A 21054-nucleotide genomic window follows, 5' to 3' on the forward strand; every position below is an offset into this window, starting at 1 on the left:
CATCTTCTATGCTGACGACACCCAGGTCATCCTCCAGCTGACAAAAGACCCCTCTGCCACCAGAGCCAACTTCCGCAGATGTATGATGAACGTCGGCCGCTGGTTGAAGGACGACTGTCTCAAGCTCAACACAGACAAGACGGAAGTCCTCATCTTTGAGAACAACATCTCGCCATGGAACTAAACTTGGTGGCCTGCTGATCCCTGCCCGACAGACCATGCATGCAACCTCTGCATCATCTTAGATAGCACGTTATCTATGCAGAAACAGGTAACCGCAGTCTCGTCCGCCTGCTTTCATACCCTATGCATGCTCCGCAAGATTATCAGTTGGCTCCCACTCAAAACCAGAAGGACCGTCACCCAGGCCCTCACCAGTAGACTGGACTACGGGAACATGGAGAAAAGAGGCTGGCCTCTCTCTAGTTACAGTGGTGCAGAGCGTGGCCTCTCTGGGCCTCCCCCATGTCTCACTGACTTAGTTTTGTGTCTTGTATTGAAATCCTCTATATCATATGGACCTTTTTGGGCTTTAATATATGGTGGGACATATAGTATGGTTTAGAATGTGGAAAAACAAACTGCCTCTCTTATTTTATGACACAGAGAAACTCTTACGCATTACATCTTGTTCTCTTTCTTTTCAGGTTTGATCTGCTAACTGTGCTCCACGTGGACATGTGATTTTCCACCATGAAAGAAGACCACTAGTTTGTGTTCTTCACCTCAGTCCAGGTCATTTCTGACCCTCCTAGGACCCCCTTGGCCACCTGCAGGCAGGCTTGGAGGCATGTTCCTTGCTTGACAAGTGGTAGTGTGTGTACCCAGCCACATGGAGCTCCTAGCGGTGTGGTTTAACAGGTGAACTACACCAGCCTGCATCCTTGCTAGTCTCAAAGCCCAATGGCCGCCGCATGGTACCATCATGACATCAGCCGGGTTCAAGCGGAGGACTTGTTAGCCAAAGCGGGAAAGGATGGAAGCTTCCTTGTCCGTGACAGTGAATCTGTGCCCGGAGCATACGCCCTGTGCCTTCTGTAAGTGACACTGTCATTATTTTCTACTAGTTGCGTGTCTCCCATGTTTGTTGTAACACAAAGTCATATCTGTTGGAACTTCTGAATACCTGCTTGACACCTTCTCCCTCTCTCACTGGACTTTGCCCTTTTGGGCACACACACTGCTCAATTTCTTCCTATCCACTTTACATTTCTCCACCTCTGCACACACCCTCAATTTGCAATACTGGTCTTTGCAGTGGTCCTATCATTTTACTATGAATGAAATCTGGCCTGAAATTTGACCCTTCGCCGCTTAGTTGAGGATTTTAGTTTGGGGCCAACCCACAAACCATCATGAAACTACTCCTTCCTGGCATAATTTACAGCTTCACTAACTCACATACCATGCGTCATGTTTATAGATTATGCATGGTGTAAACCTTCCACATGTGATTTATAAAAACAAACACATTCTCCACCACAGACCTTGTCCAGACCCATGACCAGCAAAATGAAAAAGGTTTGATTTTTTTCTACCACAGACGAGGTATAGTTTTCATTGGCAACAGACTTCTTTTTTTTACATATATACATATGCTCCTCACACTTGTAAACCACACTCTTATATTTTTTGTGATACAGGCACATTTTACTTGTGTAAATTATGCATAGGGTCTTTAGTGTCAGAATGCATCTTTTGTGAACCACCTCATTTCTTGAACATAGTGAGAAATTATGGTGTGTTATGCATTACTGTGACATGGAAAACATGTAGGAAAGGATACTCGTAGAGGGCTAGAATTCAAGGGACACAAAAGACCCAAGACAGACCTGTTGAAGAGAAGCATACTGCCTGGTCAAGAGGTACACCATTACTTACAAATAAATTATAATAAATGATATTTTTGATGAATTAAAGAATTTGGGGGTGATTACGATGGCAGACAGACTTGAGTCAGTCCGCCATCGTCACAGGAATCAGGACCGCCCGGCCATATGGCGACGGTCCCGCACATGCAAATGTAATGCAACTGCTGCTGTGACAGTCGCATTGTGCATGTTTACCATTACGGCGGGTGCTGCTGGCTGCAGTACCCGCCACAATGGAAAAAAATGTATGTTGTGCATTTCCCTGCACTACGTGGCAGGCATAGCAATGGCCCCCAAAACCAATCTCCCCCAACCTTTGAATGGCGGAGGAACCGCCATTCAAAGGCTGGCCGAATGCAATATCCTAATGTGGCAGACGGTGCCTGCTAGGCAACGCCACCATTCTAGGTATGCTGGTAGCTTGGTCCGACAGGTAATCATAACGATGCCTGAGTGGGACCCGTGGTGGATAGGCTTTCCGACCGCCATCGTGCGGCCATTCTCCGCCCGCCAGATAAAGATGGCGGGTGGAGAATGGCCGCACGATGGCGGTGAACCCGCCACCGGCAGGCTGCCGGTGGCAGGTTCACCGCTATCATAATCACCCCCATAATTTTGTTGAGAGTGGACAAGACCCAATGAATAACAGAACACTTTATGTAAGAACACTTTATCTTGTTTTGGTACTTAAAAACAGTCCCATTTTAGATCACAGACAGAATATCGTGGTGAACAATATCAACGACAAAAATATTGTGTCTAAAATATAATTAACACAATATCGCCTTCCTATACTTATAATGGTAAGGACTAATATATCCCCAAAAAAATATTGTTGTGACTAATATCGTCCACGAAGATACAAAAATATCGATTTATTAATATAAATAGAGTGTAAAGTAGTTAATGTTAAATATTTTTATATACACATTTAATATAATGTAAATTCAATAAATTCCACTAATATTTAATACTATACATAAATATATACTTACATAAACACACAAACACACACACACACATATATATATATATATATATATATATATTTATATATATATATATATATATATATATGGGTTTGTGTTTATATATAGTGCAACATAATTAATAAAAGTATTTGTTTTCCATTATATCATTTTTATATATATTTTACATTACTATAAATACATATATACACACCCATATATATATATATATATATATATTGTCGCTCCAGGTTGTCCACCTCTTGAGTAGCACGCGAGCAGCAGCTTTATTTATGTGTAGGTGAGGACGGGGATCCGCTTGTAGACGCCGCTCCGTAATGGATCTGCCCGACGCGTTTCGAAGCTCCATCTGCTTCTCTTCAGGGGCTTTAACGGAAGCGGTGTGCGCACCCGCTACACTTCTCCAATTTCATATAACTCACCCGCCGATGGGAGGCTCCAATGAGGCTTCTGGGAAGTGTAGTGCGGAAAGCACACAATCAAGTCCTGTATGGACTCCACAAGTGGGCCCGTCCTCGATCCCAAGTACGGCTGCTGCTTCACTGCCGTGACCCCCACGTTAACGGGGTGGTGCATACTCCGCGGCTGGACTGCCGCGTATAAATTGCCGCTCCAGGTTGTCCACCTCTTGAGTAGCACGCGAGCAGCAGCTTTATTTATGTGTAGGTGAGGACGGGGATCCGCTTGTAGACGCCGCTCCGTAATGGATCTGCCCGACGCGTTTCGAAGCTCCATCTGCTTCTCTTCAGGGGCTTTAACGGAAGCAGTGTGCGCACCCGCTACACTTCTCCAATTTCATATAACTCACCCGCCGATGGGAGGCTCCAATGAGGCTTCTGGGAAGTGTAGTGCGGAAAGCACACAATCAAGTCCTGTATGGACTCCACAAGTGGGCCCGTCCTCGATCCCATGTACGGCTGCTGCTTCACTGCCGTGACCCCCACGTTAACGGGGTGGTGCATACTCCGCGGCTGGACTGCCGCGTATAAATTGTCGCTCCAGGTTGTCCACCTCTTGAGTAGCACGCGAGCAGCAGCTTTATTTATGTGTAGGTGAGGACGGGGATCCGCTTGTAGACGCCGCTCCGTAATGGATCTGCCCGACGCGTTTCGAAGCTCCATCTGCTTCTCTTCAGGGGCTTTAACGGAAGCGGTGTGCGCACCCGCTACACTTCTCCAATTTCATATAACTCACCCGCCGATGGGAGGCTCCAATGAGGCTTCTGGGAAGTGTAGTGCGGAAAGCACACAATCAAGTCCTGTATGGACTCCACAAGTGGGCCCGTCCTCGATCCCATGTACGATCCTCCCATCGACGGGCGAGTTATATAATTGGAGAAGTGTAACGGGTGCGCACACCGCTTCCGTTAAAGCCCCTGAAGAGAAGCAGATGGAGCTTCGAAACGCGTCGGGCAGATCCATTACGGAGCGGCGTCTACAAGCGGATCCCCGTCCTCACCTACACATAAATAAAGCTGCTGCTCGCGTGCTACTCACATGGTGGACAACCTTGGAGCGTGAATCTATATGCGGCAGTCCAGCCGCAGAGTATGCACCACCCCGTTAACGTGGGGGTCACGGCAGTGAAGTAGCAGCCGTACATGGAATCGAGGACGGGCCCACTTGTGGAGTCCATACAGGACTTGATTGTGTGCTTTCCGTACTACACTTCCCAGAAGTCTCACTGGAGCCTCCCATCGACGGGCGAGTTATATAATTGGAGAAGTGTAACGGGTGCGCACACCGCTTCCGTTAAAGCCCCTGAAGAGAAGCAGATGGAGCTTCGAAACGCGTCGGGCAGATCCATTACGGAGCGGCGTCTACAAGCGGATCCCCGTCCTCACCTACACATAAATAAAGCTGCTGCTCGCGTGCTATTCACATGGTGGACAACCTTGGAGCGTGAATATATATATATATATATATATATATATATATATATATATATATATATATATATATATATATATACATACTAGAAAATACTATAAATATTGTAATACATTTATACATAAAAATAAATAGAAAAAATACAGAAAAGCAAACAATTAACGCTATAAAATCTATTTAACTAATATTATGAAAACTATTGTAGTCTACGAATATTAAATATATTATTCACACTCTAGTGTATGCTACTGTAGGGAAAGTGTTGAACTTCGGAGGGGTTAGATTCACGGTTCCTACTCCAGTCACCACAATAGTAGGGAAAGTGTTGGACTTCGGGGAGTTTAGATTTACTATTCCTATTTCAGTCAGTGCAACAGTAGAGAACGCGTTGGACTTCTGAGGAATTAAATTTACATTACCCACTCCAGTCTAAACAACAGTAGGGAAAGTGTCAGAGTTCGAAGAGTTGAAATTTACTACTCCCACTCCAAATGGCGCAATAGTTGGGAACGTTTTTGACTTCGGAGGGGTAAAATGTAGTATTTCCACTCCAGTCTGTACAACAGTAGGGAAAGTGTTGGGCTTTGGAGGGCTTAAAATTTACTATCCCACAGAAATCTGTAGCACAGTAGACAAAGTGTTGGACTTCTGAGAAGTTAAGTATACTATTCCCACTCCTAACAGGGCAACAGTTGGGAAATTGTTGGATTTTGGAGAGCTTAAATTTACCATTCCGACTCCAAACAGCCCAACAGTAGGGAAAATGATGGACTCCTGAAGGGTAACATTCACTATTCCCACTCCAGTCTGTGCAACAGTAGGAAAAACATTGAATTGTGATGCACATAAGTGGGTAAAATGTACTATTCCCACTCCAAACAGCACAATAGTAGGGCAAGTGTTGAACTGCAAAGAAGTAAATGCTACTATTCGTACTGCAGTCTAAGCAAGAGTAGGGCAAATACTTCACTTCATACTCGTTACATATAGGAGTAATCTATGAATGTAGAGAACATTTTAAACTCTTAATTTAATCATTAGTAATTAACATGAAAATTATATATGTATTACAAAAGAAACCATTAATTAATTTACATATCTATTCAAGAAAATAGTTGATTATAAATAAATAATGAATTGCTATTCAATTAATAATTAATTAACTTCCCACCCTATCCAGTAGCCCACAACCTAAAATGTAACTAAAGAATAGGGGGCCCATTATGATAACGGGAGGATTGCCGCCGCCCGTATGGCGGTGGCGATCCGCCCGCCAAAAACCACCGGCCGCCTCTAATTTCCCCCCACCACATTACCATGGCGGGGGGACCCCGGTGGACGGTCTTCCCGCCGGTAGGCAATCCGCCTGATTGCCTACCGGGCGGAAAAGCAGTTTATATGTTGGCGGTGTCTGGTAGACACCGCCATCCATACTACTATGAGGGCGGGGATTTGCCTTTCCTTGGCGGCAATTCTGACACGGAAAGGCAGGCGGTTTTCAGAATTGGGGGCCCGTAGCGTACCCCCAGGGATTTTAGGGGGTGGGGGGTGCACAAGGGGGGCAGTTCCATGCACAACATGGCAGGCACCGCGCAGTGCCTGCCATGTTGTGCATTGAAGTGCACAGCATGCCTTCCAGGCATTGTGGCGGCGGTGCTGACTGCACCGCTCGCCACAATGACAGGAATGCTAATGTCCCCCACTCTATTCCACTACAGACCTAGCTGTCATTGACGCTATAATTTACTATCAATATTTGAATACAAATTTGTAAATCACTTAAAATTACGTTCTATATTATAAACAAATTAATACCATTTATATAAACAATAATAAAATTAATATATCAACTAGATCACATTAAAATATTTAATTTTTTTTTTTTACGAACGATACTAAAAACATCGATATTCTTTGAAACTATATTACTTACCTCAAAAAACGATATTCTTGTCAACGATATTTGTGTGTTATGACATTTAATTTCTGATATTTATGTCTCCTAGTATTTCAAACACGATATTTTGTCTAAACACCCCTTTTCGTTTCCAACACATAGGTCCCATGGCGGAATGAATCAAGGGAGGTCTCAAATGAATTTTTGCTAAATATATGACATTCAAACAGTTTAACACATGACCTTCTCTAATGCTAGCAAATCCAGGAAGGAGAGGAGGATAGACATCTAGACCCAGATTTACTAACGCTTTCTGCTGGATTTGAGTCACTGAATTGAGGCAAACCTGGCAGAAAGTGTTGAGTTGGGATTTACTATCCAATGCAAAGCAGAAACTGCATTTACATAGAATTAAGGTGGCGTTCAATGGGTAGCACATGGGAGTTCCCAAACAACAACATGGGTTTTGACGCAAAACCCTGTCTCCTAACATTCATAGACAGAGATCTGTGCCAAAAACGTACACTTCCTCGAGGCGGGTGTAATGAGGAGAAATGCTTTCAGTAATCCTTATTTTTCCAATTCTGCGTTGTACAGCCCACATAGAGAGTGGAAAAGTCTTAAAGGATATTTTTTCCCAAACCTATGCTTTGGGGAACACACACACTCTTGCCCTATGGTGCTAGGGTGGTTGCATTGACACATGACAACCAAAAATGCATCAGCACTGGGTGAGAGAAAGGAATGAGCCCCGTCTTCGTAGACATGGGCCCATATTACAGATAGGATGCGCTGTCGTTGTTTGTGACACGGGTCCCTTTAAAGAGGTGCGCCGGGTTTAAACAGGGACAATGCACCCTATTAGAATGAATGCTTTGCCCTTGAGGAACCCGCAGGGCCGGCCTTAGGCATGTGCAAGCTGTGCACCTGCACAGGGCCACCAAACCCCAGGGGCCACCATGGGCAGGATTTTATCCACTATGGACAGAGCCGTCAGTGAAAGAGAGGCTGTTTACAAGCCGCTCCGTGTTTCACAGTGCGGGCAGTATGCGCCTGTATTTTAAAGAAGGGGGAGTGATCCCCTAGCAGACATGTGCAGTGAGTGACTGCACCGCTCTCCAGGGATATATCTGAGGGATTCGTGGTACTCCTGGCTTAAGGAGGTAAATGGCCACTTGGCCACCTTTTTGTGGGGCGCTGTCAGTCGCCTCCAAAGGGCTGTTTGCCTCTGCGTCCTCATCCGTAATCATATTGCCCGTGCACAGAGGCAGACTGATCCCCTCATTTGCATGGGGCCTTGCCCACATGCAAATGAGGGGACACCCCCTAAAGATAGTGCTAGGCAGCGGAAGGTGCCAAGTATGCGTAACTGTGGCAGCCATTCTTGTCTTTGCTGGCTACAGAATTCAGGGAGGTGACGTGCCCCGCTGTGGAGTGGTCAACGTCCCCGCCCACCTAAAGCTGGGGGCCCTAGTGGTCATCCTGTCGTTGAACCAAGAAATGGGCAAAACACCCAAGGAGATAAAATGCTGGCTATGGCTTTGAAGTGCTTGTGAGCAGCGAACACATATACAGATTTAGAAAGGCTAGCGTTTTTGGAGAAGGTAGAGCTGAACCACAGCCTTGAGGCAGGTCACCAACCACGCGGCGCATCAGTTTGTTTCTCCAGCCAGTCCTCTTCCTTCCATGTGCTGTGACGTTGATGCCTCGGTGGTGCACCACCACACCAGGTCGTCTGCTGACTCACCGACTCCTGATGCAGGCCAGACACAGGAAGCCCAGCTAATTCAAACCATGCTAGGCCGGAAACCAGATGAAGCAAAAATGCTGCAAATATTTATAGATGCCAGCCAATCAGAGAGCCAGCTCTGGGGTCCTTGGCCAGAGCTGGCGCCCCGGCCCCCAGGCTGTTCTTGGGATATGCTCTGAGGTCAGTCTCTGAAACAATACTGATCATATGGGAAGCACAAGCCACAGCACTTAGTGTCACAGTAAAGAATGAAAGCTAACTCTGAAACCCAAAGTTTTAGTCCTCAATTTATCTACTTCAGAAGGATGAGAGGCTGTGCAGGCCGTGCGGGAATTTTAACTCAGAGCTCATATAAGGAGCAGTGAAAGACACTTTATAGTACCTGTGTGACGCAGGGCTCTCATTTCGATGTATGAAGCCACGCAAAGCCACCCTACGTGGCTATGAGTGGACTCATAAATCATGAGTGAGGTGATTCGGCGCAAATTGCTTTGTGGCCTTACTCTGTACCCGGAGGCGTTACACGGCCGTTGCCGTGAGTTTCCCAAGCAACACCCATGGATTTTGAAGCTGCGCCAGATTTACAAAGTCATGTGAACCGGGGGAAGCTCCAAATCCGTTCGCCTCCCGAGGTGAGGCGTAACGAGGAGAAACATGTTTATTTCTCCTCGTTGTTTCCTCTTCTCTTTAAGCTGCATGCACACAGGAAGAGGAAAACAGCTCTAAGGATTGTTTTTGTGCAGGAAGGGGCCGCTTCCTGCACAGAAACAATCCTGCCTGCAATGGAGGTGCCCGTGCACCAGGGAGCAAGGGTGCCTATGTTGGAGCTAGGCTGCCGAAACAGCGCCAGCGCAGGCAGAAAGGACAGGAATGCACCGTATTGCATAAATAACGTGCACTGCTGCCCTTTCACTTTGGCGTAGGGCAGCGCAGCACGGCCCCTTCCTGTGCTGCCCTACTGCAAACTCCCATCGATGAGCCCCTTTGCATTGTCCATACATTGCATCATCTTGTGAACCTCGCATCCACAGGAAGCTTTACCAGCCAGACATGTCGGTGGATCCCAGGGGTGGCCCGAGCCCCCCTGCTATGCCCTCTGCAGAGCAGGGACACCCTGAGGGAGCTGGAAGGAAAGAGAGCGCTTCGTAAACCCCTCAAATACAATGTAAAACAAAATCCCCTTGACTGACGGATGGTGCTCATCTAGCACACGCTACACGAAAGGGTGTCTTGGCGCTATTATTTGAAAGCAGGCTACCCTATCTACTGACACATCACAAACGGCTTCCTGCTCTGATGGGGGAATGTTTCTTATGAATATCGCATGTGGAAGTCAATCCTGAGATTAATCTCTTTAATCTATTACAGTTTAATTGTGAGAGCAGTACTCCGCTGTAATAAGAAGCGTCTTTGCTAGCCTGCTGTAACCAGCAGTGTGGGTGAAGGACAAGTCACTGAGCAGAAATACAACTGCTGCATAACCAAATACATTCATACCTAGGTTTTCAGCGCTTTCCTCTCGGATGACGGGGCATATTAGCAAGCTGAAGTTTCGCCGCTTTTTTGGCGAATTGTGCCGAGAAAGCGGCGATACTTCCAGTGCCCTATTAACAAGGGCATGCTAACGCCTGCCTCAAGCTCACTTTACATGTCAGCGAGAAACATTGCTAATGACGTGCAAAGTGGGCGTTCACACATCCAACCACATGTAAAATGTGGTTGGAGGTGGGAACACCCTATTACCAAGGCAGGCGTTGGGAGAAGAAGACCTGCGATAAACTCGTTTATCGCAGGTCTCCCAACGCTTGCTCTGACCAGGTGTTAAGGCATTGATAACATGGGGGTGTGGATCATAACGCTGAATCCACCCCCCCATATTATCAAGGCACACATTAGCGCGTAAAAACAACTTTTGTTTTCATGCGCTAATGTTCCATATCGCCGGATTTAATTTCGCCTACGTGTTGCGCATTGATAATTACGCACTAACACGGCGAAAAAATCTGGTGATAGCCGGCGATATGGAAATGTGCGATGTGCCTTATATAACGCACATCTAGATAATATGCCCCGATGTTCCCTGGAAACATCCCCTGATTGGCTGATATGGTGACAGTTAGAATAATGTGTTTATTTAGTGTACGGCTGGACTTCGTTAAAAAATAAGACATCTATCCGCGCCTTGCCACTCTTTCTGAACTACATCCAATTTTTAAATTGACGTATTAAACTGTTTAACATGATTTTTGCATCCAAATACAAATCTATTTTGACATTTCAGATTCCACCGTGTCTGCAGTATTTCCACCACAACACCTCTTTCATTAAAAAGAATTATCAAAGGCCTGGGCGATGGTGTAAGAATGTATTATAAGGTATACAATCCTCTTAACTCCAATTATAAGTAGTTCCATGATTTAGCCTTTAGCCTCTTTACTTTAATTTATTTACTAATTCATTTAACACGTTTTTACAGCACACTTGCTCTACAGAATGTGGTAGGATGCTTTACACAGAAATTATTAGACAATAAAATGTCATTACAACGACAGTAAAAACATTGGGGAATCAGGGTAACTGGGAGGATAAAGACAAAAAAGAAGTACAAAGGTAAGAGGACGGGTCTTAGGTCAGGTAGTGGTGGAAGAGGTGCTTTTTTGGCGGTTCCTGAGAGTTGGAAGCCTCGGGTTCGCCCTGAACTCAGGGGGTTTAGAGTTTTGTAGGAGAAATCACTGTGCCATAGAAGAAGCGTTCACGTGCATTTGAAGTTTTGAAGCGAGTCACTTTCATCTGTCAATCAATCGAGATGGGAAACGGCCACTACAACGTGGCCATTTCCACGGAAACATTAACCACGCATGCATTACAACGCATGCGTGGTTACCACGAAAGCCTTTACCACGGCATCCTTTAAGAGGAAACGGAAAGAAACTTCCGCTTCCTCTTAACGACGTACGACGTCACCACGTAAGTATTAGAGGAAAAAGCTATGCGAAGAAAACCCATTCCGTTGTAACGCATGCGTGGTAAAGGCATGCGTTGCAACGGAATTCAAAATTTGCAAACATACGTGACAAGAATTTTCAATTCTATTAAGGACAAGGAGGCGAGGATTATGCTGGCAGGACTGGCAGAGACAGACCTCTGAGGCGGAAGCCGGAGGTGCAACTCACTCGTGATTTTTTTAAAAATTGTGTGAACTGCGATTAACTGTTTTTAAAATTACTGCACTTACCTGAGTCTAGCTGAGACTTTTCCCGCCAGCAGGCACCCACAAGACAGCGGATTTTAGCGCTGTCAGAAAGGGCAAACACCGGACGCCATCGCCGGTAACGGGAGGCCACGCCCACTTGCTAGGCCACGCCCACCTCCCTCCCTATGTAAGCGCTGATTGGAAGCGCGATACACTGGCAGAGACAGACCTCTGAGGCGGAAGCCGGAGGTGCAACTCACTCGTGATTTTTTTTAAAAATTGTGTGAACTGTGATAAACTGTTTTTAAAATTACTGCACTTACCTGAGTCTAGCTGAGACTTTTCCCGCCAGCAGGCACCCACAAGACAGCGGATTTTAGCGCTGGCAGAAAGGGCAAACACCGGACGCCATCGCCGGTAACGCGAGGCCACGCCCACTTGCTAGGCCACGCCCACCTCCTTCCCGCCATATAATTAGCATCCCACGCAAGCGCAACGGACGAGCGCAGCGGGAGCGCCGTTTGCGCGCCGAAGGCACGCCTAAGGCAAGCCAGTCTGCGCCCAGACGGGACCAGGGGCCACCCCCCCTGCCTCTCCCATTCCTCTGGCCAGGACTTACAGCTCCGCTGCTCTACGCCTCATAGGAAGCAGAGCCACTGCCTTATGTACCTGCACTTTTGCAGCCACATCTCTCCCCCTTCGCTGCTCCGAATGCAAACACTCCTTCCGAAATACCCTGGCAGCCCCCTCGGTACAGAAATACTGCATGTTGGCATTAAATTGTCGATCACTGCCAAAGCATAGCATCCAAATGTCCATGCTGCTAGAGGACGGCAAGCCAGATGTTATCTTTTTAACAGAGACCTGGCTCTCCACACATTCTGACCCAGACATAGACGCAGCTCTACCCAGTGGATACCACATCGTTAGATCGGACAGACCAGTAGGAAGAGGCGGCGGTCTGGCTATTATCTACAAAAACCAGTACTGTTGTCGCACCACAGCAGAAAGTATTCCCGAGTGCGAAAGCATGGAATTCTGCATAGAGCTCAACGCCAACTCCTCCTTCTCGGGTACGTTGATCTACCGTCCCCCTGACCCAACAAAACTGTTCCATAGGGCAGATCATAGCGAAAAGAACTCTATCCGCGGCTAATTACACGGTCCTAGGAGACCTGAATCTTCACTTTAACTCCCCCGCCGATAATATTGCCAAGGAGCTAATAGACGACCTTGGAGCTCTTCAGCTGTTCCAGCTGGTCACAGCTCCAACCCATGAGAAGGGCAATCTGCTCGATCCAATTTTCAGCAGCTGCAGCGACCTGAATGTTGACTCCCCTGTCCCCCTCCCTTGGTCAGACCATTTTTTGATTCCGTTTTCTTGGGCCATCCACAAGGTCCCCCAGTTACCCCCCCGGACAACAATCAGGAGGAACTGGTCAAAACTCCAGCTGGATTCCTGGATGCACAGCCTGGACTCTACCCGCCCGCCTCCCTGCTCAAACCCCAGTGTAGCAAACGAAAATTATATCAGCTGGATCACCAACTCATTAGACACGATCCTTCCCCTCCGGAGATCCTCATCTAAGAGAATGTATAAATCCGCGCCTTGGTTCTCCGACTCCTTAAGAGAACTAAAATGCTGCTGCAGGCAACGAGAGAGAGCCTGGCGCTTAGACTTTCTCCCGGAAAAAAAGGTAGCCTACAAAGAGGCGATAAAGGCTTATAGAGACGGGATTAGGACGGCGAAAGCAACCTTCTACTCTGACAAAATCCTAGAGGCTAAATCTAAGCCCAGGGAAATTTTTCAGATAATAAAACACTGTTCAAGTGTCACCACCACCGCCCCCCCTCCGAGCAAAACTCAAGACCAATGCAACGAGCTTGCAGACTTTTTCCACAACAAAGTCCTGAAAATATATTCCACCTTCCAAACGGGAGCCACAGCTCCGGAGATAGCTGACCTACCCTCTCCCAAAATTCTCCCTCCCCCAGAACAGTCAACCCTCGAGCACTTCCCTCCCCTAGACCTCGACACCCTTGGCAAAATGGCACGCCAAGTTAAATCGGGCTCCCCTCGTGACCCAGCCCCACCAGAAGTTCTGATACAAGCACACAAAGCCACCCTGCCTGTTATCTTGGAACTTCTAAATACATCTATAGCCTCATGTGCTGTTCCTACAGCATGGAAACAAGCCATGGTACGGGCGCTGCTAAAAAAGCCTACCCTGGATCCCGATGATCACTCCAACTATCGTCCCATTTCACTCCTCCCTTGGGCTGGCAAGGTGTTGGAAAAATACATAAATGCCCAGCTGGTCCAGTTCATTGAAAATCACTCCCTACTGGAGGTATCCCAGACAGGTTTCAGGCCGAAACATGGCACCGAAACTGCCTTACTAGCGGTCGCCGAGGAATCCCGAAGGGTCCTGGATCAGGGAGGATCAGTGGCAGTGATCCTCCTTGATCTAAGCGCAGCCTTCGATACGGTCAGCTATGCCACCCTGCTGAACCGTCTCCGGGACATCGGAGTCTCAGGCGACGCTCTAAGGTGGTTCGACTCCTTCCTGTCCGATAGATCCTTTCAGATCTTCAATGGCGACATAACATCTACCAGCAAGCCTCTCAGTTGCGGAGTACCACAGGGCTCCTCTTTGAGCCCTGTGCTATTCAATGTCTACATGAGACCGCTGGCTGGGATCGTCGAACCGTACGGCATCAAAATTGTGTCGTACGCCGACGACACTCAGTTAGTGGTATCATTGGCTCAAGATAACATCAGTCAACTCCATGGAGGCCTGCTGAGCTGCCTAGAAGATGTCAAGGAGTGGATGACTAGCTCCTCCCTCAAACTAAATGGAGACAAAACAGAGCTCTTGCTTTTAGGCCCAGCCTCGCCAATACCTTTTACTTCCTTGTGGCCCCAAGCTCTGGGCACTCCACCCACCCCCAAGGAAAGCGTCAAGAGCCTAGGAGTGTGGTTGGACAGGAAACTTTCCTTTGCCACCCAGGCTACTAAGCTGTCCGCCACCTGCTTTGGCATCCTTAAAACTCTAAGGAAAGTCCTTCCACTTCTACCTCTAGAAGCTAAGAAAGTGGCAGTACAAGGCCTCATTCAGTCCCGCCTGGACTCAAATAATGCCCTATATGTAGGGGCTCCCGAGATGACCCTCCGGAGACTCCAAGTGGTGCAAAACTGCGCAGCACGCACCCTGCTACAGATTCCACGAGCCCAGTCAGCCAGACCTGCACTAAAAAGTCTTCACTGGCTACCAGTCAAGCACAGGGTGACATTCAAGGCACTGTGCATTGCGCACCGGGCCTTTTGGAAAACAGGACCCGCAATTAACAGCAACCTTGTCATCCCCTATCACCCAAATAGGAACCTCCGCTCCACCGAGGCTTTCTTGGCAGTGGTTCCTAGAGTGAAGAGAGCTAGATCCGGGGGCAGGTTGTTCTCACTGAACGCAGCTAAACTTTGGAACACCCTCCCCCTCTCACTCCGTTCCAACCCGGACCTGCTCGCATTCCGTAAAAAGTTGAAAACTTTATTATTCGCCAAAGCCTCCGAGCTCTAATCTGTCCTCCGGAATGTCTCTCCAATTCTTACTTCAGCGCTTGGATGCCCTTGGGCAGCAACCACGCTCAATAAATCTATTTCTAATTCTAATTCTAATGCTTTCTCATTTCTTTAATGAAATGCTCAGCAGCCAATAAAAATAACCAAAAAACTACATTTCCCATGAACACTAGGGAATGACCATAGAGACTATCGTATAAAAGGTCCCAACATTAGTCCTTCTTCCTCTTTCTTTGTGGAGGAAACAGTTCAATTCCAAAATGCAATCCCATGTAGATCAACAATAACAACTCCAAACACGCCGCAGAAATCCAAAGGAACTGGAAGCAGGCAGTAGAAGAACTCTGGGTCTCCGAACCAGGAAAGGGATGAAACTCAGGCGGATGAAATCGGCCAACTCTACTTCTGGTCTGAACCTGAAAGAGACATATAGCCGTAATACCCCAATAGTGCAAAAAGTAAAATGCAATCCGGGGGGTGGGAAACAAGGAATAAGAGAGATTTGCAACGGCATCAATACAAAGTTCAGCAAAAAACAGTGCAAATCAATTACGATGGGTGGGATAATCCTCGCCTCCTTGTCCTTAATAGAATTTAAAATTCTTGTCACGTATGTTTGCAAATTTTGAATTCTATGTCAGGACTGGAGGCTCCGATTATGCTTGTTTAAAGCTGATCCACCACCACAGAAGCAATATGATCAATTGGTTTGTAATAAAACGTTTTGAAAACTGAATCAGAAGACCAATCTGCAGCCTTCATAATGTCAAAAAGTGTGACACCCACGGAGAAGGCTTTAGAAGCCATCGCTCCACGTGCAGAATGTGCCCCAAACACAGACACATCAATGCCCGCCTCGGACATGAGCCAACGCACCCAGCGTGCCAAAGTAGCTGGAGCGACAGGGCGAAATGGTTTTTGTAAGGCAATTAACAATTGACCCTGCATATCTGAACGCAAAGAAGCAGTACTCACCTCGTAATCCTAAGGCACTGCACAACACAAAGGTTGGGATGAGTGGGAAAAGATGGATACGTTATCAAAGTAGTATTATACTTAGTGCGTCTAGAAAGACGAAAGGTAACAACCTCAGGCGTGAAACTGCGACCCGCAAGATCTAATGCGCGGACATCCGACACACGTTTACAAGAGACAAGGCACAACAACATGGTTAACTTAGCAGACAACTGCTTACGGGACAACAACAGATTGGAAGGCCAAGCCTCCAAGAACCGCAGGACTATGGAAACATCCCATAAAGAGACATATTTAGGAGTGGGCGGCTTCGAGAGAGAAATACCCTTAAGCAATTTGGAAATGAAGGGATGTTCACCAGCAGGTTTGCCATCAATCTGGATGTGGCCAGCCGAAATTGCGGAATAAAAACTATTGACTGTCCTATAAGCCAGACCTGAAGAGGCTAGGGACGCCAAAAAGTTAATGATCAAAGAGACATCTGCTGAAACGGGATCAACTTCCCGTTGAACTCACCAATCACACCACCGCTTCCAAGCACCTCTGTATCGCTTGTGAGTATTGGGAGAACATGCCTCACTAATGAATTTGGAAGCGTCGCTAGAAATGCCTGGAATCGTCCAACGATCCCCGAGATTCGCCACGCTAGCAGCTGTAGAAAGCCGGACAGAATCAGGGGATGCGGATCTTTGAGAGGATCCAGCAAAAGATTCCACTTCTGGGGAAGAAGGAGAGGAGTCTCGCAACACATTTCCAGGAGAACCGGGAACCACGCTTGAGCTCTCCAGAGCGGAGCAATCAGAATTAGATCCGCTCGAAACCGTTTGACGTAAGCCAGAACTCTGGGGATCATCATGAATGGGGGAAACGCATAGCACAGAGTCGACGGCCAAGTTTGAAGAAAGGCATCCATGGCTAGGGCCAGCGGATCCGGTCTCCAACTGTAAAATAGCGGAAGTTGCGTGTTCAGGCGAGAAGCAAACAGGTCTATGTGACACTGGCCCCAACGCCGAAGAATGGAACGGAACACTTGAGGGTGAAGCCTCCAGTCGCTGAAATCCCAATCCAATCCGCAATTTGATTGTGGCGACCCGGAAGATACTCCGCAATAACAGTGATCCTATGTTGCAGACAAAAATGCCAAAAATCCTTGGCTATCTCCGCCAGCACCTTGGACCGAGTCCCGCCCAGTTTGTTGACATAGCAGACTGCGGACACGTTGTCCATCCGGAGAAGAATGCAGCAACTGGACTGAAGGGGAGAGAAGCACTTGATCGCAAAAGAACCCGCTAGGAGTTCCAGACAGTTTATGTGGAGAGATAACTCCTGAGGGGACCAACGACCCCCCGTCGAGACAGGACCGCACAGGGCTCCCCAACCCCAGCTACTGGCATCAGATTCTATCACTAGCTCCAGTGACGCACCAAAGAGAGCTCGACCATTCCAGGCCTCCATGTGGTCCAGCCACCACTGCATCTCCCACCTCACATCTTCCGTCAGAGGAATCTGGTCCGAATACCTGAGGCCTTTCCGGAGATGCTGGATCTTTAGATGCTGCATTGCTCTGTAGTGCAGAGGACCCGGAAAGATCACCTGAATGGAAGACGCCAACAGACCTGCCACACGTGCCAACGACCTCAATGACACAGTCTGTCTGGAAATAACAGAGGTCAATTCCCTCTTGATGTAACAAATCTTTTGGCCCGGCAAGAGGAGCTGGCAAGTAATTGAGTCTATCTTGAAACCCAGAAAATCTATGTATTGAGTCTGTGTCAAAACCGATTTCGGAATGTTGATTAGAAAACCGAGAGATTGTAAAAGACCGATGGACCACTCCAGATGCGTCAGAAGCCTGAGCGGACAATCCGCCATAAGGAGAATGTCGTTCAAATAAATAATCAGTCGGACACCTCGAGCCCGAAGATGTTCTACAACCGGTCTCAGTAGCTTCGTGAAGCACCAAGGTGCTGACGAAAGACCGAACGGGAGAACTTGGTACTCGTACCAAACTCCTTGCCACCAAAACTGGAGAAACCGACGATGGGGCTGGAAGATTGAGATCGACAGATACGCGGCCTTGAGATCCAGCCGGACCATCCAGTCCCCTTCGCGCAGGAGATCCCGCACAAGATGGGTGCCCTCCATCTTGAAGTGCCGGTATACCACCCCTCCGTTGAAGTCTTTCAGGTTGAGAACCAGGCGAGATCCGCCTCCCCTCTTCTCGACCAGAAAGACTGAGCTGGCAAACCCCGTTGGATGACGGACGGTTGGAAGAATCGCCCCTTTTCGGAGAAGAACGTCTATTTCCTCTGAGAGGCAAGCTTGATCGTGAAGGGAAAAATTTAAAGGAAGGGGAGGATGGGTCTGATGTGGGGGCTGGTAACACTCTATTTTGAACCCTTGTACTGTTTCCAGCATCCATGCATCGCTGGAGATCATGCGCCAGTTTTCGATAAAAAACTGTATTCTGCCCCCCAAAGTCACATCGCAAGCAGGAATTAGGCTCACCTGAAGCGTTGGAGTCCTGATAATGGCCTTGCTGTCCTCCGGAACGGCCTTTTCCATAATGACCTCTACCCTTGCGGGAGGGATAGAAATTCGATCTGGTGGAGTAACCGGAGTCCTGGCCTCCTCCACGTTGAGAGTGGTTTCCTCTGTGGGACTGTTGGTGCGACCCTCGTCCGAACGATCGTCCACGATGTCGTCCGGCCTTGGTAAAAAACGGACGCATAGCGCGTCATAAGGAAGCCGGTGCCTTATCAATGCCACTAAAGGTTGAAAAAAATTTTGTCAGTTCATTCAAGAAAGGTTGACTGAACAGAAGACCTTGCGCCTCCGGACCAGACTCAGATGAAGAGGTTCCGCCAGTTTAGGGTCCAATTTTAGGAGAATAGAACGGCTTCTCTCGCAAGATATAGCACAATTGGTATTACCCAATTGGCACACAGCCCTCTGCGCCTATTCAATTAGCTCATCCGGGTCCACAAGAGCCGAAGCCTCCTTGGCTTGTAATTAAACCAAGATCCAGAATCTTGGTCAAGGGACCAAGCAAATCAAGTAACTTATCTTGGCAAGATCGGCAGGATCTGTGAAGGCCCTTCTTGGGGTCCTTCGCGTACTTTTTCAAGTAGGTCACCATCATAGGATCGACCTCGGGCGTGTCCGCCAGATGGTCAGCGAGATCAGGCCTCGGGCATTCCGAACGGAGCCGGGCCCGAACAGCAGAGTCAAAGGGTTGATGCCGGATATGAGCTTGAACATATGCTGCAACTGCTGGAGACAGCAGCCAAGAGGTAGAATGGGGATGAAGAATATCAGCAGGCTCAAAGTTCAAAACAGGGGGACGCTCAGGAGCATCAACAAAATGTTCTTTGCGGACTCGCTTCCGCGGAGGAGCCTCATCATGGTCAGACGATGCTGAGGTATGCACCTGATCAGACTCATCCTTGTCTTGAGGCGCAGATGACCTGGAGGCCTCAGTCGCTAAAGATTTCACCAACCTTTGGAAATCGGACTTGTGAGGATTGGCGGGAGATTTGGCAGACTTCTTCGCAGCTGGCAGCCAACCTTGTTGCTGTGCATATTTATTCAAGTGCTGCTTAAGTGGAGTAATGGCACGCACCAGCGCTTTATTAACCGACTGTTGGACACCTTTGCCCAATTCTTTGACTAAATCTTGTTCCAGAGATCCGGAATCATCTTCATCATAATAACAGTCATCATCCTCACCATAGTACTCTGCCATGATACACAAGGTGTATAATTAAAGCCCACAAGATGACTGACAGGAAAAAATATGGAGTGCGAATGACACAAATCAGGGGGAGTGTAATAAACCCCACAGCAAGCCCAAAGAGCAGGCACAAACCAGGCTCAAAACAGTTCAAAAGTGGAGGGAGTAAGGCTTGCTGATAATAAGCAACACACTCTAGGCAAAGCCTATGCACAGGATAACAACCTTAATAGAGCTCCGGCGTCAAGACTGGGTTAATTTTTGAGCAGGCTGTGGGCGTTGACGCAGAAGCGACTTCTCCTCAAACCGGCCGATAAACAAAGCGGAACAAAAGCCAGTGCGCATGCGCGACACGGCTGCCCGCACTGAAAAACCCGGCTCGAGAGCGCTCGCGCTCTCGCAGGAGCCGGCAACTCCTGCTCCCGCTCCACGTATGAAACGAAGGCGCAAAGGAGCGCCCGGTTTAAAGGGAGGTGACCACATGCTCCCAGGAACACCGAACGAGCGGAATATAAAAATAAAGAAACAAACGGCAACGAGCACGAACAAAGCCGAAGCGCTCTATCAAGACGCTACACACAGCGTACAGCCAGCATTAAAGGTACAGCATATAAGTAAGCAAAATACCAAAACTACAATGCAATTACAGCATAGATAAGGAAATATCAGAAAAGCACTTAACTGGCTGCGGAGCAGCAAAGAAAGAGGAAGAAGGACTAATGTTGGGACCTTTTATACGATAGTCTCTATACGATAGTCTCTATGGTCATTCCCTAGTGTTCATGGGAAATATAGTTTTTTGGTTATTTTTATTGGCTGCTGAGCATTTCATTAAAGAAATGAGAAAGCATAATCGGAGCCTCCTGTCCTGACATAGAATTCGTTGTAAGAACACATATTCGTAAAAAGCCGAAGCAAAAGCAGGAGATTCCCTCGATTTCGTACTTTGCCTGAAGAGGTGGTCGAAAAGGTGGGTTCATTCCAGTGTAGGGTTGGGCTTTATAATGGAGGAGAAACAACTTGAATTAAATTGTTCTCCCAAAACATGATTATCTTCTGGTATTTCCAGGGTGCCTCTTTCAGCATCAACCCCAGATGGAAGTCAGACTGGTCCTCCATTTAAAAAAAAATATCTTTATTGCGTTTTTAAAATTTTCCAGGGTATCTTGCACTGCAA

The 21054-nt window shown here is 47.6% G+C and overlaps 1 protein-coding gene across 1 annotated transcript in view; it reads left to right on the forward strand.

Moving 5' to 3' along the window:
* The first annotated feature begins 650 nt into the window (after positions 1-650).
* LOC147718371 (phosphatidylinositol 3,4,5-trisphosphate 5-phosphatase 2-like) overlaps positions 651-21054 on the forward strand; it is a 447492-nt gene continuing 427088 nt past the window's right edge. The window contains exon 1 of the mRNA XM_086918327.1: positions 651-1037. Coding sequence (XP_086774453.1) covers positions 904-1037 — 134 coding nt within the window. The 5' untranslated portion in view covers positions 651-903. The remainder of the gene's footprint in view (positions 1038-21054) is intronic.

This window comes from Lissotriton vulgaris, chromosome 4_1 (assembly GCF_964263255.1).
Source record: "Lissotriton vulgaris chromosome 4_1, aLisVul1.2, whole genome shotgun sequence".
NCBI lineage: Eukaryota > Metazoa > Chordata > Amphibia > Caudata > Salamandridae > Lissotriton > Lissotriton vulgaris.